Raw genomic sequence first — 17283 nt, forward strand, 5'->3', positions numbered from 1 at the left:
ATAGAATGAAGCTACCACCCCCAGATAAGAATCTCAGTAAGGAAGAACAGGTTATATGGAGAAAGCTGCAAACCTACACATATAACAACCTGCACATTCTCCATAAAATTTATCCCGAAAGATATAACGGACACATGCCCATGGTGCGGAGCCACGCCATCCTTAGACCACATCTCATAAGCATGCGCGGCATATCCACAAAACACAAACACAGAAATTACGGAGCATACACAATGGAAGGCGGCGCTGTCCAGCTCACAGGAAGAGGTCCAAAGGGCCATCATCCGACAAGCAAGACGGCGCGCAGAAGCCAGTGGGGCCCTTGTCTAGGGGCTCCACCCATTGAGCGTTTTATTCCTCAATAAAGTTGTTCTTCTTCTTCATCATACTCATCTGGATGAGCACGCTAGGCATGCCACCAGGCAAAGGTCTCCAAGCTTCAATAAAGAGACTATCTCTCTGAAACGGGATGGATCGTGGCTTACGGGCCTCCGTTAGCCGGTAGAACTGTTCCGAGGTTAATTTAGCGACTGGCTGCTCATCGAAACGTACCAAAGCCAACAGCAGCACGATCAAGGTCTCCGGAGATTTCAAAGCTTCGTCTCACCATTTTTCTGCGTGCTACCGCCTGCAGCACGCAGAAAAAGCGCCGTGCGAATGTCGTCCCGCGGCTGCCAGGAAGACCGTGGCGAACGTGCACCCGGCGCGCTCTCTCAGTATGGCGGCACGCGGCAGCAAGGAACACGTGTCCGGTGACAAAGAGGACGAAGCGGCCGACGATTTCGGCCATGGAGGTCACGGTGCCCCCGCTTCCCGAAGACGCTGACCGGCAGCCCTGCCAGGAGGGGCACACCAACACGCGGTGAGCGGAGGCCAATGACCCCGACTTAGTGCGCGCCCGCGGTGGACGCGTCGACGTGCGTCGCATAATCTGGGTCGCTGCGCTCGCGCGAGCCGTTCATAGCATGGCCGACAGTACGGGTTCGGGGTCAATCGCGTCGCAGAACTTCCGGAGCCAAAGGCGACGGTAGCACCCATTGACAGACGTATCGCATTTGCGGGTGTATAGGTTATGTCCACTTAATGTGCAACGCGTTAATGCAGTGACGTCCTGCTGAAGCCGCCGTCCTGTACAACCAGCGGCGGTGGCGACGAGTATGGCAGGACCACGGTCCCGGGCCAGCCGCCGTGGCCGCACCCTTCGGGCGAGGGCGGCGACGTCGAGGCCGACCAGACGCAGGCTGAGAGCGACGTCAGCCTGTCCACGGAGTACCTGACTCCGGCCGGGTCGCTTCTTTCGCTAGACTTCTGCTCCACGTTCGACATCTTTCCGTGGGAGGGCGACGAGGCAGAACCGAGTCCGCCACCGCGTTTGGCCGAGACGTCCACCAGCACCGCCAGCGTCCTCTCGCCGCCCTCCGGCGAGGAAGAGCGCGACGAGGAGGCCGACGAGCAGCCTGTGGCGCGCATCCTGGACGTGAGCGGCCAGCGCGTAGACTTCCGCACCACGCCCAGCGCCGCGTCGCTCCTCAGCGACTCCTCGACAAAGTCTGCGCAGCGAGGCTACTTCGTCGTTCAGGGCTACCAGAGCCTCAGCAACAGCGACAGCAGCGACCGCTCGTCCAGCAGCGGCAGCACCTACGCGCCAAGCACCAGCGCCAGCCCGACTCCTCCGCGGACGCCCGCCCGCGCGGTCCACGATGCGTCTGTGCTGTCCACGAGCAAGTTGCTGAAGCAATGGCTCGAGGACCCGCTGGAGCCGCGCATCGAGCCGCAACGCCGACCCACGTGGGCGCGCCTCTGGGCGGGACTGCGCGGGCATTTGCAGCAGATGGTCAAGTGCCGCCGGGACCGGGCAGGGCGACGTCGCCTTGCGGGGCGCGACTTGGGACGTCGCCGCCGCGACGCCGGCCGGGCCGGTCGTAAGCTGTGCAGCGACGGCCAGGAGGCAAGATCCCGGCAGAACGTCGACGAAGCCTTCAACAATGTCAGCTCGGACGAGTTCTACACGGCCGGCGCCCGGTGGTGGCACGTCCGCAGGATCTATCAGCGGTGCGTCTCCTACCTGCACGCCCTCTGGTGCTGGCGCGGCCCGTAGGTGGACCTGCCGCGACGCGCTGCCCTGGGCCTGCAACCGGTATTGCCGGAGCTTGCTGGCTTCTCCTGGGCGTGGCAGCGTGTCCAACGTCGCAATCGCGGTAGAGTTTCCAACTGCCGCATCCTAACGAGGGTGCCAGACACCGGCACAATGGCCTGGCTTTGCTTGCCACTGAGGCGACGTGCACCGTTTCGTTGACTTAAAAAAAAAAGGTGTCCTCGTTTTTGTTTCAAAGGTGAACACAGCCTCGTCTCATCTCCTAGCTCTATAATTCACTTTTATTATTTTTTCTTTTACATCACTCACAAACACGTCTCTGGGCACAAAGCACGTGCCATATGATACACTCTCGCCTTTTTCCGGTCGCGCTCCCCAGTCTCTTCTCCGCCTGGCAGAGGAGGTGCAGCCCACCACACACAAGGCTTCCAGGGGGGAAACACAGCTTCTAGACACGCGCACACACACGCAAACACACACACACGCACACACATGCATGCTACGTTTTCGGCTACTAGTGGTGGTCACACAACACAGTCCTTTGTATCACCGTTCGAGCACCCCCCCTCGGGCAGGGTACGACCTCGAGACAATACAGCACTCGCAGGGCCCAGACAGAGAGAGAGAGGGAGAGAGACAGACAGACATAGTACGGGGCACCCGTGAAAAAATACTTGAGAATCTCGGAACCTCTGCACCCCCCTCAACTAGGCCCGGCTTTGTGTTTGGCCTGTTTGTGACGACATTGCGCAGGCAATAAGCGCTGGAAATGAGTTATAAGAGCTGCACCACATCCCTGGGACGACACTTCTTTCATGGCAAGCAGCGCAGATGCGTGGCACATGCAATGCACGCTGTGGCACAGCAGCATGTTCCAGGAATGAAACACTTGCAATAAACTTTGACTATTACAGTGAGACAAGTAGTGAAAAAAATGATAAACGTGTCTAAGACCTATTAAAAATGCAGTAAAACAAATGCAAGCTCAGTACACATGAAAAAAAAAGCCTCTTAAGGGTGCCATGGAGAGTTTTCCTTGCAGGAAACGAGCACCAACGTACAGCTGTTTAGGAACTACTGTGCTACGACACAAACGCAATCTGCACAATCGTAGACTTCTCACTCTCCTAGAACTGCTACGTGGACGGCCTTGTCCTCAGGGTAAGGTGGTTATGCTACTGCGTGAACCTTAATGAAGAAGCTGTTGCAACACTCACTAATTTTTGTGTTTGTGATGCATACCTTCTGAACACGTAATGTAATATCATTTCACGTTATAGTCAGCAACATGACGGGAATGCAGGGGATGCTCCTCCCACGAAGGTAACTGCACCTGTTTTCTATCACTCCACACAGAATGTAGAGGCAGAGCCTCACTGGTTTACCGACTAGCCCACTGCAGTTGCCCAATACAACAGCCAACGTTGACAAATGCAGAGATGAAGAAGATGGCGCAAGGCAAACACATGCACAGTAATACTGGACGTGCTTTGCAGTCAAGGCACACCACAGGAGCTGGAGTCAATCCCTCCACAGATGTCAGCACGGTTTGTACCCTATGATCAAGCCTTCTCTAGCCGGGATATGGAGGTTCGTGCCAAAGCAGTGCCACAACAAGGTGAAGGCAAGTATATGGACAGCAATTGGGAAAGGTAAGTGGCACATTTGAAGGGCATGCCTTACTGCATTCTTTACCTGCCACTGACTACAGCAGACAAGCACACTGAATACCTACGGCATGTTTGCCAGAACTAATGGTGATGCCCCTCACATGAATTACTACAACTATAAAGGCTTATCGCTACAGTGCTTGTTTTGAAAACATCAAGCAGCAGAACTCCTGCTTTTGATATGAAGTAAACAGAAACACAAAACTATGGTGACCGCATCGTTCAAGTTGTCACATAAGTCAACCTTTCAGGCAGTGGGGAGGCTAGTAGATGTGCTTACAAACATTTACTCTGTAAATCAAACGAATGCACAGTCCTGAGCCTTTTGCATCACTGAGAGCTGAACAACTGCTCCCCCCCACCCTCCTACTGCCTGCCCCCAGTACCCATTTACAGTAACAGTGGCTGCATTTCGACTACTATCTTTGGGGAGACAGTGCTTAAGAAACATTCGTCTTAACAGCTTAATCTGTGGAAGCTGATTAGAAAACTCAACTGCTACAAGCATTAACTGGCTGCCAATGGCTGAAATTCAGTGCCCGATCTCTGAGCTCAGTTATATGTGCTAGCACAACACTTGCACAACTTTTGCATGAAAATTTGCAATGTAACCCAACATTTGCAAGCAGGCTCATGGCAGTTGCACAGATTCTATAACTGTAAAAATGGTTTTCCAAATATTTTGCTTGCTAAAAAGCATTAGTGATTAGTGAAGTTCGGTTATGAAGCCTTTTAAGGCCTCGGTGTAGGATAGCCGATGATTCAACTGTCAGCAGGAAATGCAAGCGGTTCAATGACAACATTAGACAGGGTAAGAGAATCAGCTGCCAGGATGCTTTCGCTTCTTCTATGTGAATGAGCCTGCCAATTCCACTGCATCAGCCAATAAGAGTACACTTCTTAGGATATGCCTTCGTGGAGAGGCGAATCGGAACACGAGTCCAGCCCACTTTCATCAGCGGTAACCTTCAGCTTCAATATTCCCAAATAGAAATACATGCAGAAATGCTCAACACACAATAAAAGAACACAACTGAATAACAAGAAACAGGCCCATCATTTGGTTCTTGCACCCAGCCCACTGACATAACCCGTAGCTGTTGCTCCACTGGGATGAGTTGGCGAGGCGGAGTACATGCACACAGCCTTAGAAGCACGCGACAAATGCAGAGCGGAGGGCCATGCGTAGGAAAGTGACAACTGTTTGGAGATCCAAATCTTCAAATCCAGTACTGAGCTCAAGGTCTAAGATGAAGGAAACAGGTTCAGGCGTGGATCAAAGGAGATGGGGCAACTCCTGGCAAGGGACCTTTTCCCGACACCAGTGACACCTGCTCACCAATATAACAGCTGCATACCAGAGCCCCGTGCACTCGCACCTTTTAGCTCATTTCTGTACAGTGGTGCGAACCACAGAGCCCAATTTACTTGACGCCTATCAACCCTTGCTTCAAAAGGTAGATATATGTGGACTAGTAATGGTATGCTCTAGGAGCTTGTGCACTAGGCATTTCTCTAACAGGTATCCATGTGGCAAAGCAAACTTTAAGTAGGAGCTAAGAAATACAATGTGAATAGATGCAGACAGTCTGCCACAACCACTTGGTACCTATGCATTCATATGGGCACTCAGCTAGGGGCTAGCTTGCAAGAAAACATAAGCTGTAACGGTTTACATTACAAGATAAAAACAAATATAAAACTTTGGAACCCAAGCTACCCATCTGCGAAAAAACACTTTGAGACTACTTTGGTTTTGTAAACTATAGACATGACAACAATGTTGCTAAGCAAATCTAGGCTGTTTAAATCTATACAAGGCAAGGTAAACGCTTGGAGGCTCATAACTTAAAGATAAGAATAGCTAAGCAAGGTAGGATGTGCTTATGTTCAGCAGACAATGTTGGCGACAAGAAAAAGCTCGGAAAAGATGGCTGTGCAATGACATCCAAGATATCAAAGTGGAAGGAGCTTGTACGCATGACAAAGAACCACTTCTACATAAAATGAAATAACATGCACGCAATTAATCTTATAGTTGTGTTGGTGTTGTGGACAGCGCAGCCCTATGGGCAAATCGCAATGCATGTTCCTTATATTCGGCCAAACCTTGTCAGATATAAGATGAAAATACCTTCATTATATCAGATATTCGTTACAAGCATACATGCCGATAGTGAAAAAAAAGAGTGATACATTTAAACTTACTTTGTTATGTCCAACAATTCATTATATTCATGTTCATTATATAAAAGTATGACTGTATTAGTAGCTTCTAGAGCTTCTAGAGTAGCTTCAATTTTCATGCACAACCAAGCATGTTCGATTCCTTCTACGGCCAATCAGCCCTCCTGGAAGTTACCATAGCAATATGCAGGCACTTACAACTTCGCACCACTGCATAAGCTGGCGATAAATATATTTAGCAAGGTGAAGTACAGCTCGACACGATGGTGGCAACTCATTGGCACACTATTCCAACATAAACCGCACATAAGAACAGCGTCATTTTCTGCTGCAAAGAAGATAAAAACAATGCAGGAAGCTTAAGATGGCATGGCACTACAGGCTGAGCTATGTGACTTTGGCACTGTACATAGTACAAATGAAGCCCAGTGGCTTTCACTTGGCCCTAAAATATGAGAGCATAGAAATGAAAAACGTGACGCGAAATGTGTGGAGCCCACACTGTAGCCATACTAATACACTTACGGAAACTTTCTGTGGCAATGAAGGGAAAGGTACAGAGGTGAAGTGGACATGCGACAGAGCTCGCAGTCTTATTCGCGTTTAACCCATTCACGGCCAAAGCTGGCGCATCACCGGATGCTCCTGCAGTGGCAATGTCACCGAAGCCAGCGAATCGCCGTGCAGCCACATTTTGTATTTCTCGCAGCTACTGATGAATGGCAGCACTTGTCGGTTTATTGGAGCATGGTTAGATGTGTTACCGATATATGGCAATAGTTACCTACGTTGCTTGAAGGCAGTTTTGGATGTTTTTAGTGGTTTTCGTTATCATCTCAAGTAGCAGAAGAAGGAATTCTGCTGCTCTCCACCGGGATTGAAAAGAGGAATAAACTCAGTCCTGGCTAGGAACAGCTCACCTCTGGAGTGTCTAAATGTACTAATAAAGGATGAATTTTGGGAACTGGAATTGGTGCCTGAACACACAAGTGCTTTTGCATCGGAGAAGCAGCGCTCTGCGCCAGACCCGGCTTGGTTTGCCACGAACCCCGTGGAAGTCAAGGCGTACACTGCGTTGTGCATACTGATGAGCCAAGTGAAGAAAATGTCTATACACTCTTACTGGTCAGAAAGGAGTGGGATCGATGAGCCAAATTTCAAAATACCTGCATTTTTGCACTGTGGAGGAGACCGCCACACAAGACAGGCTTCGCAACCTGTGTCCAGTCCTAGATTACATGCTAAAAGCATTTGACAGCGCGCATTCTTCAGAGGAGAACCTTGCTGTAGATGAAGGTCTCCTGAAGTTCCGTGGATGCCTTCCACATGTACAGTTCAATCCAAGCAAGATTTTACAAGCTTTGCGAGATTTCTAGCGGACGCAGCCTTAAGTTTTCAATATACACAGCCCAAGACACGAAATCAAGTGCAACCAGTTCAATGATGTGCAGCGAGGCTCTTGTAACTGACCTTCTTGGAGACAGATTTGCCAATGGACATACTATTTTTATGCACAAATGGTATTCGTCACCATATCTCTTCTTGGCTGTGAAGAATGCGGGATCAAATGCTGTGGGAATGGTGAGGACGAACAGAAAGGACATGAAGGCTGAATGCTATACCTTATACTCACATGGCATCATTGCAATTCAGTGGAAGGACGGAAAAACCTGTCACCATGCTTTCAACTTGCCACTGAGAATCAGACATTGCAGACACTGGAAAAAGGTGGCACAACGCAACAGAGTGAGCCCGTTGTGCTGTGCTCAAACCTCAAGCTGAATAACAAGGGAATGGGAAGCGTAGAAGACCAGCAGTTGGCATCCTTTCCCATTAAGCGCCACTATGCAAAAGCGAACAAGACATTCTTTTACATTACTGATATCGGTATATATAATTCATACATTCCACAAGCAAAGAAAATTGAGAAGAAAGGATGCTGCACCAAGTGGAAGATAAGCCTTGCGGAAAAAATAGTTGAAGAGACAGCGTTCTTGGGGTACCGAAGGCGAAGTGTGCACACTGTTGGACCGATACGCCTTGAGGTGGCCCAATGGGCGCATTTCTCATGCCAGATCCCTCCAAATCCTGCGGAGCAGAAGCCCTCAAGACAATGCCTGTGTAGAGCTAAAGGGAAAAAGAGTAAAAACCCCTGGGAGTGCGAAAAGTGTAATGCCGCGCTGCGACATGCCAGAATGCTTCAACGATTTTCACACAATGAAACGTCTGCGACTTCACAAACTGTGGAGAGCAAGGTACGAATGATTAAATATATATGTCATAATTTCTCCGCAAAAAAAAAAATGAGCGCATCTCATACCACTGCTTTTCAGTGAAAAAGATGGGTGATACGGAAGGCCCGGATGCGTGCACGGCAGGCGGCAGCGAATGGATTAAGCTGGGCAATAGAAAACAGACATGTTAATTACTATAGCAATTATATTAAGATATCACAAAACAGACCACTTAATGCAGAATTTGAAGCAGGGGTTGATTACAGGTTAGTTGGTACTGCATTGCAAATGTGACTTACACTTTTATTTAGCATTAGCCAAACTGTGGAGGAGCAAAGCTAGAAATATATGATTCATATTTAGTAAACGTGTCTTGCAGCACATACATAGACAAGGGGACAGAAAGAACGATGAAGACAAGCGCTTGTATTCGTCATTCTTTCTGTCCTCTTGTCAATGTATGTGCTGTAAGACACGTTTACTAAATATGAATCATATATTTCTAGCTTTGCTCCTCCACAGTTTGGCTAATGCTAAATAAAAGTGTCAGAAGTAGCAAGCTAAGCTGATCTGCTCTGACAAACGGAAACAGAAGGCACCGTCAGACTTCGTCGGACTGCTTGGCGCAGTAGTACATGTACTATGCACCTGTAGCCTTCCCTTCATTGCCACATATAATTGTCCCCAAGCACGTTTTCTCCTGTGGGCAAGAAGCCATGGCCAATGGAATTTGTATGGAGCAAGTCAAGCTGTTCCCACCACATGTGCTCCTTCAGCAACCAGCAGACTGACCGACCGTCGAAATCTGCTGGCACCATGGGCATGACTGTGGGGGCGCACGCAACGCAACCTATGGAGCAAGCAGATTGCAAACGTAGTTCGTCTCGATGGCATGGTTGTTGAAAGTGTCTGTCAGTTCCATTGTCTTTAGGGTAAAAGTTCTCTGAAGACACTCATGAAAAGCCCACTTAAAAAACTCAGATTTTGCAAGAGCCAGCAAGATTCTCAGCTGTGAACCCTTGGTCATGCACTAAGCTACAAGCAAAGCAATCATTTGAATTCCTTCAAGCTTGAATCGAATCTGTGACCCTACAAAACGTGGAAGCAAAAACAACACTGAAGTGCATTGACTGAAAATATAAGGCTTTTTTCAACACATCTACCTCCACATACTCATGCCAAATGACGCACTGGAGGGTATTTTTTTTTTTTTTTTACCATACGCTACATTCATGGCAAAATTCAATTTATGAGATTATGCTTGGAATGGCACTAAGGAGGTGAATTTCCTGTCTTTGTGTTGTTATTGTGAATGATATCAAAGAGAGTCACCTTTCAGGTGTACCAATGATGACAGCGCAACTGTTTGCTGCTTTGTGAATGATGAGGCTCTTAATGCTGCCATAGTACTGTCAAGCAAAAAGCATAGAAAGTCTGCAAGCTGGGCACCTTGCCGAGGCCTACAGGCCTCGGGAAGGTGGCTGTTCTAGGCTTTGCTCACTAGTGCTGCTTAACTGGTGAAGGTGCAGGCATGGCCTTCCCAAGGCTAATTAGTGAAGCACAACAGTATTTTAGCAAACTGTAACAGTGAAGCACGCTAGACAAAGACAAACCTAGAAAGACCGGCAGCCACTTCCCTCACTAAGTTTTCTGCAGTGGCTACAAATGCGGCAGCTATACCAAATTTCAACTGCCTGAAAGCCTACAACCTAGCAAGAATCTGAGAATTGGGTTCAACAGCACAAGGTTCAAGTGTTTACAAGGTTCAAAAGTTCCACAATTGTGCAGCATTCATAAACCACAGCCCATGCATTGAGTGAAAGCTCTCCATGGCACCATACTGCAGACCTTCAGAAAGAATGCTGCCAACAATGCAAGTTTTGATTCTAACATATGAGTACTCTTGAGCAACCACCACTTGGAACATATAGCCAGCATTTCTTCGGCATGGTGCCGTACGGCATCAGCGTGTTTATTATTTTACTCTGTGTGACGACCGTGCTTTAGTCCCGACCGTAACGTTCCAGCTTGTCACTGTACAAAGCAGATTGAAACACATGCCACTCCTGGCATGTGTTTCATCCGTGACAACAATGTGCTTATTGCGTGATTTGTACGCTTTAACACCGCATGACACCGCCAAAAATATGTTAGACATACATTCTATGTGGATGCTGCTTTACATCATTTAATCTTGCTGCCAAAGAATTGTATGCAAATTTTTACATATACAGTAACCGACCGATTTGTGGACTCTTATCGATTCTTTAGACTCCGTTGTGGCACCACCTAGTGGTACAAAAGGCAAATGTACAATGATAATTGAAGATGTCAAAAGAACATCCACCGGTTTGATCTTTTGCACGTAACATGCCACGTCATGAGTATCGGTGTTGTACACAATGGAGCTAGCTGCACGATTTGCGGCAGAAGGATAAATAGTCCTTCCTTGTTTGATTGCTAAGCCAATTGCGAAACGATTTTTGATTGAATCGATAGAAAGTGCAACGGCTAAGCAGGATCTCCATGACATTGCTAAGGGTTGCATTGAAGCTATGCAAGCCAAAACCTTTGCAACAGCAAGTATTTAGCGTATTAATCTGTCAATCCTATCGAGGCATTTTGCCTGGTAGTGTAGTGGCAGCTTATCAGAAATGGCATGCCTGTCTGCAGCCCGTAACAAGCAGAACCTTTGTTTATGTGCTTAAAGAACAATGGGGGGGAAAAAAAACATTGTCCTGGTTGCCCGACTGAACGAGTGCTCCACAGCCAGCAATGTGCAGTCTGGTCACTCTGCATCCAAAAGCTCCTATGCCACATGAAGAAGACCTGCTACAAGTGCATTATAACACAAAATGCACAAGAAATGCTAGAGCAGGTATTGCAGAAAAAAAAGAAAGAAAAAGAAGGGCATTAAAGGAGTACTGACAACAGTTTCAACTCCTCTTCTCTTTTTTTCTGCTTCTTTTTTTTTCTTTTTATGAAGGTTCAATTCTTCTAAACACTAGAAAAAAATACCAGCTAGCATCAAAACGTCCTAAATAATACTTAGTTTCTATGCGCCAGTTTCCATTTTGGTGCCCGGTAGGCGACTGAACCACAATACCATAAGTTGGCTGGCCCGGCTCCCGCGATCTCTGCGACTGCCACAAGCGAGTACAGCCGAAAGAAATTCGCACAGAATTCCGGTTATGTTTTTATGATGAGCAGCATCATTATACCTAATCTTATTGCTCTACGGCGTCACTCAATTTTGCTCTGCATTATGTATGACCCAGTGTATCGCAATGGCATACCGTCACAACACAAATCAAAGCTAATCCAATGTAAAGCCGCTAATGCCAATGATGCCAGGTTAGGCATCTTGTGACCAACTTCAGCATAAAATTAAAATACGTACATGTCTTTTTTTTCTTTCATTTTTTATTCTAGCCAGTGTCACTGTTTCAAATGCAAGAAGCTTTAACGTCGAAAATACTATGTGTTGGTACTCCTTTAATGTACCTTCTGGTTGTTGGCATAAGATACTAACAGAGTTTAACCGAGGGGACCGATTTTTATTAGTCATATCATAAGAGGCCAACAAACACTGACACCAAGGACAACATAGGGGACATTACTTGTGCTTATACATGAAATAAAGAAACGATAAATTAATGGAAATTAAAGTGGATGAAAAAACAACTTGCCGCAGGTAGGAAACGAACCCACAACCTTTGCATTTCGCGTGCGATGCTCTACCAATTGAGCTACCGCAGCACCGTTTCCCCATCCACTTTCATGGGTATTTATGTGTGCTAGTAGAACCCTGGGAGTGTTAGCCAGCGCCACCACTCACAGACCTTCACGGCAGACGTGGAACGTCTGTTTTGCCGCAGGCGTCACGAGAGCGTGATCTTTTTGGGTGAAGGCAACTGGTCAATAAACCCACACATGCTACCTGAAGGCTTTAATGTTGCCGGATTCTGGTACCGGAACTGAGGGTCTCGAATCCGGCAACATTGAAGCCTTCAGGTAGCATGTGTGGGTTTATTGACCAGTTGCCTTCACCCAAAAAGATCACGTTCTCGTGACGCCTGTGGCAAAAAAGACGTTCCACGTCTGCCGCCAAGGTCTGTGAGTGGGGGCGCTGGCTAACACTCCCAGGGTTCTACTAGCACGCATAAATACCCATGAAAGTGGATGGGGAAACGGTGCCGCAGCTCTATTGGTAGAGCATCGCACACGAAATGCGAAGGTTGTGGGTTCGTTTTCCACCTACGGGAAGTTGTCTTTTCATCCACTTTAATTTCCATTAATTTATCGTTTCTTTATTTCATTTATTAAGCACAAGTAATGTCCCCTATGTTGTCCTTGGTGTCAGTGTTTGTTGGCTTCTTATGATATAACAGAGTTTTGAGTAACTCGAGTAATTCTTCGGGACTGAAAAGTCAGTCGGCTACTGTATACTTGCTGGCCAACTTTTGCAGCAAATGCTTTCTGTACACCACAATGGCAAGGTGAATGTCTTCGTTATGGCTTCTGCACAAGGAATGTGTCAGACAATGAGATAGACCATATTTGGAAACGGTGAAGCAGCCTTTTTAGTGATGTGTCATTACCAAACTATTATGGCAAGCACTTTAAAAATGACAAGTTATGATGTGGAGCACTTTCAAGATCATTTTTGCATGCACTCGTCAACTTTTTGCAAGCAACATCATTGCCATGTTTTCGGCCATGTAGGTCTACTCATTCAAAGGCTGGCTTAACATTTCAAGAAAGAAAGTCTCTTACCAAGTTAGGCAGTCACACCAACAGTCAATTAAAATTAGCTCTGGCTCCTTGTAGCAGTACGGACATGGCGTGTGAACAAGGACCAGATGTCACGAGGAAAAAAAAAAAGAAGCATAAAAACTTCAAATAATTACCCTGCGCCAACTGTTGAGTTAAAGTGTCATGATTGGGTGCCTTTGATTTTCACGTGGCAACAAACACCTTGGTCTGATAAAACATATAAAAAAAGAAGAAGCTTTCCACAACCACATGGAAGATTGCTCCAGGCAAGAGGAGAAGGACGAAGCAAAAAATACAAAGGGGGACGATTGAAGAAGACGGTGGGAGCCAACGGCAGCCGAGAGTGGGTCACTTCGTTCCAAAGCCAGAGGTGCCAAAAGCAAACGCACCAGTGCGCCACCCCCTTTCCTGCCCCAAAAATGCTCGCTCTGTACAAAAGACAAAAACAAAAACAACACTGGGAAGAAAAAACTAGGCATGGGAACAAATGTACATGGGACCTTCGAGGAATAAAATGTACAAATATCACAGGGTTGTGCCGAGGAAATTAAAAAAAGAAACACAAAAGAGTGAGTGTGAAAAAAAAAAAACACCTCGGCCCCCATCCGGGCACAGCGCCTCTCCGCACAGCCGCAGCATAAATCAACAAATAAATTAAGAGTGCGGTAGCACCGCCACGAACGTGCGCGCACAAACACACACGCGCACACACACGCACACACAGCACTTGACGTCGGCCACGTGAGATTCTAGACGGCCCCGACACAAAGCTTCCTCAGATGTGGTGGTGGCAGCAACCGAAAATGCGGGGTCGGCACGAGACGGGGCCACGGAAGGAACACCACAGGGCCGTCCGGGGAGGATGCTGATGCCGCGCACCGTTCGAAGATGGCCAGCCGGCCCAGACCCGAGACCAGCAGCGCTGGAGTAGTGGTAGCAGTAGTAGTAGTAGCAGCAGCAGCAGCGGCGGCGGCAGCAATAGAAAAAACAAAAGGAGCGGTCAGACGCTGAGCACCTCGTCCTGGTCACAGAAGAGGAAGCGGAACTGGTCGATCATGGTCTGCACGGCGTCCTCGAGGTGCGGTCGCACGCGCTCAAACACGCCCATGTCGCTGAACTCGAGCGGCAGCAACGTGGGCCACCAGCAGATGGCCAGGTTCTTGCTGTCCATGCTGTTCAGGCGGCAGTTCTCGGCCACCCTGGAAAAAGAGGGGAAGGTCACATGCAAAATCTACAAGAAACTCACCGAGTATTCCAACCACTCCAAATCCAAGCCGTAAAGTTACACTCAAAATCCACTATACTCCATTTCATACATAAGCTGGCAACACTACAAAGGCTACAAAGACGTCTCACACAGTTCGAGCCTGCGATTAAAGAATAGTACTGCATATACGACAGAAAGATATAGGCACATGTCGTGTATTTTGATGTACAATTAAGCTATATGTGTATGGCCACCAGAGTTTCTGATGCCATGCCAAGCTCGCTATCAGTGCAGAGTGCCAGGACGGATCTCAGCCGTGTATTTCGGCATGTCTGATACAGAGTCACATAATATTTCATTCCACTGTATTACTTTAAAGGGGTCCGTGAACCAGCCCTTGGGCTCAGTGAAAAAATACAGTTTGCGGGTAGCATGGACTGCTGCAAACATCTCAGCCATGTTTTGCAGTCGTTGTCAGCGCGTGGTGCTCGTAAGCCGAGCACTAAGTCACCTTTCTCTCAAACACTCTCTTTTCAATGGAAGCCTGGCCCTCACTCTTTTCTGGACGCTTTATTTTGTAATATAGCAGATTCCCGCATGTGGCTGCTATTGGCCAATAGCTGACATCAATCAAGAAGGGCGTTTCGATCAGTGCGCTTCTTCCTACTGTTACTGAGTATATTTATTAATGCAGTTTAATAAGCCAGCTGAAGTAAGCGAAAATCTGCTCTCAAATTTTGATAATCCTTAAAGGGAAGCTGAAGAGTTTTCCAGAAAGAATGAGTGAAGAGCTGTACGTAATGGCTTTCAACGCTCCGAATTCAAATATTGCATCGAAATTGAGCGAAAGAAAGTGCAAACAGATTTTATTTCGATTAAAAACGCAGCAGCAGACTTGGGGCAGCTTCCGCGCCTCGTTTCTGCCTGTGATTGGTCGGGCGCCTCGTGACGTCAACAATGGTGTTCGTCCGGACCGACCACTGCCGCCACACATGAAGCACGGTGCAAGGTGGTTTGGCGCTGTGGTTTGGCAAGACGGTAATGGTAAATTTCAAAAGCTTGCATTTCTCTGCGGAGTTCGGCGTTGCTCCCTACATGTATACGTAGCCGGCCTCTCCAAGAAGCAAAAGATGCTGGTAGCAATCAGTGCTGTCGACGCGAATGAAAGCGAAGTGTTAGCATCTCTTCGTGTTAGAAATGTTCTTTGGTGAGTATGTTTTTTGCAAAGCTGTATTCAGCGATCCAGTGAGTTTGTTTCCGGGCAAACAACTGTACTGTTATGTTCCTGCATGCCTCCTCGTGGAACGTAAGCAGGGATGCGATTGTCGGCATTTGTGTGCTGCCCCAAAGCTGTCGGCAATCTACACAGACGGTTTACATGCGGGAAAAGTTTTCCGGCTCTTGTAGCATGTGTAGTGACTTCGTCAGCTACGTGGGTCTGTGCGTGAGGGGGAGCGCAGCGTCCTGCTGTGTGCCGGCTTTCAAACACATGCAAACTTTACACTTGCACTGCGTTATGGCACCTGCATGTAGACTGTTTCACAGCACACATGTTGTGGGGTTTCTGGCTCTCACGGAGTTTTTCGGGCTCTCGCGGTGGTTGTGTGGAGCCATTGCGTTGTGTTGCCGGGAACTCCGTGTCCCTCTCCTCCTTGCCTGGATGGGGTGGCAGCGGGTCATAAAACACTGTCACTCTGCTGTCATCCCGATCACGGGAAGGTCAACAGGCTTTCCCCATTGGCCGACATTTTGGCGGGATTCGGGCCCTGCTTGCGTGCAATCCGGGTAAGCGCGCGCAAGACGGGGCCTAAGGCGACCACATCGGGGCGTCTGAAGGTGCGTGCGTGTTCCTCTCTGCCGGCGGCGGCCCCCTTTGTCCGCCGCCGGCCGATGGTTACTTCGGCTCGTCGGGGTCCCGGCCTCGGCGGGCGTGCGCGCACTCTTCCGTCGTCTCGATGTCCTGAGGCAGCGTCTGCTGATCGTGCCCCCGTCTGTTCGTCTGTCGTTTCTTTCTATTTCCCTTTTCTCTGCTGTGGGGGCGCACGAAGGCAGGCACTGACCGAAGGATAGGCAACTTCTTACTGCTGGGGTTCTTGGTTCTTCGTTCCTCGTTTCTTTGTTCTCTCTCTGCTGCGGTGCGCCGTTAGTGGCCACCAGCGACCATTTGGTCATGTTTTGTGTCTTAATTAGCTTCAGATTTGGACGTGATGTTAAAATGCGTGTTTGTATTGAGTCCCAGTTTAATAAGTGTACTTTCTGGCTTCTTGAGAGCTTTGCCTACGGTCTCCCTTGCTGCGCGCGCGGTCTCGCCTTCCCCTAAGCTGGGATCGGCGGGGCGCGTGCGCGCGCAGCTGCGCGTCGGCACACGGAGCGGACCGGAGCAGGCGCAGCCGCGGTGCCCTGCACGCATGGCGGCTCGGAGTGCTCGAACCCGCGGTGGTCGTCCGGCACGTGCGGAATTGGAGCTTGCGCGCCGTGAGCGTCGCGATGGAGACCACAATGTGAATAAAACCTGCGTCAAGGGTGGGAGATAAACATGTACCTTCCGTTCAGCGTGCTAACACGAAGGAGCTAGCAGTAATTCAAAATCCAAGTTTGGATGAGTTTGTGTATTCACAAGGTCTTCCGAGAGCAGTTATCATCCGTCTGCCCGCACCCGCCCCGCCTTTGTGTGTTCGTTGCCCCGACCTTTTCGCGCTGCGTTTAGAAGCGCTGCGTTTAGAAAGACGCGTTATCGATAAACTCTGGTAGTAATCGTCGTCACAGAAGTGGTTAGAGCACAGCACTGTTGTTCTTGAGCGCCTGAAATTCTTTCGATTCAGAGCAGCCTTACACTTAGCTGCAAGCTTCTTGTCTTGCGGGAAGCAATGGAACATCGTCGCGGCTGCTGGTGTTCGTGCAACCGTAGGCTGCACAGAACGGCGGCATGATCGGCCCACCACTTCAATTGATGCTGCGCACGTCAACTGCCACTTTACATACACACAAACAAAGGAATGCAGGGTCGAGCGAAGCAGATTATGACAGCACGCACGCAGAAACAAGCGCGGTCAGGCACGGTTGCAAAGACTGCGAAGGAACGGAACAACAGTGCTGACGTCACTATGGCGCAGT

The 17283-nt window shown here is 48.6% G+C and overlaps 2 protein-coding genes across 7 annotated transcripts in view; one reads left to right on the top strand and one right to left on the bottom strand.

The window, feature by feature from the left end:
• Positions 1-220: 220 nt before the first annotated feature.
• On the top strand, positions 221-3037 carry LOC129381384 (uncharacterized). Its single transcript, XM_055064196.2, has 2 exons — positions 221-862; positions 1105-3037. The coding sequence occupies exons 1-2, from the start codon at positions 789-791 to the stop codon at positions 2096-2098; spliced, it is 1068 nt and encodes a 355-aa protein (XP_054920171.2). The 5' UTR covers positions 221-788; the 3' UTR covers positions 2099-3037.
• Positions 3038-12745: 9708 nt separating this feature from the next.
• RhoGAPp190 (Rho GTPase-activating protein 190) overlaps positions 12746-17283 on the bottom strand; it is a 105445-nt gene continuing 100907 nt past the window's right edge. For all 6 annotated transcript variants that reach the window (XM_055064193.2, XM_055064192.2, XM_055064195.2 and 3 more), the window contains one exon: positions 12746-14161. In XM_055064193.2, coding sequence (XP_054920168.2) covers positions 13963-14161 — 199 coding nt within the window. In that variant the 3' untranslated portion in view covers positions 12746-13962. The remainder of the gene's footprint in view (positions 14162-17283) is intronic.

This window comes from Dermacentor andersoni, chromosome 11, assembly GCF_023375885.2.
Source record: "Dermacentor andersoni chromosome 11, qqDerAnde1_hic_scaffold, whole genome shotgun sequence".
NCBI lineage: Eukaryota > Metazoa > Arthropoda > Arachnida > Ixodida > Ixodidae > Dermacentor > Dermacentor andersoni.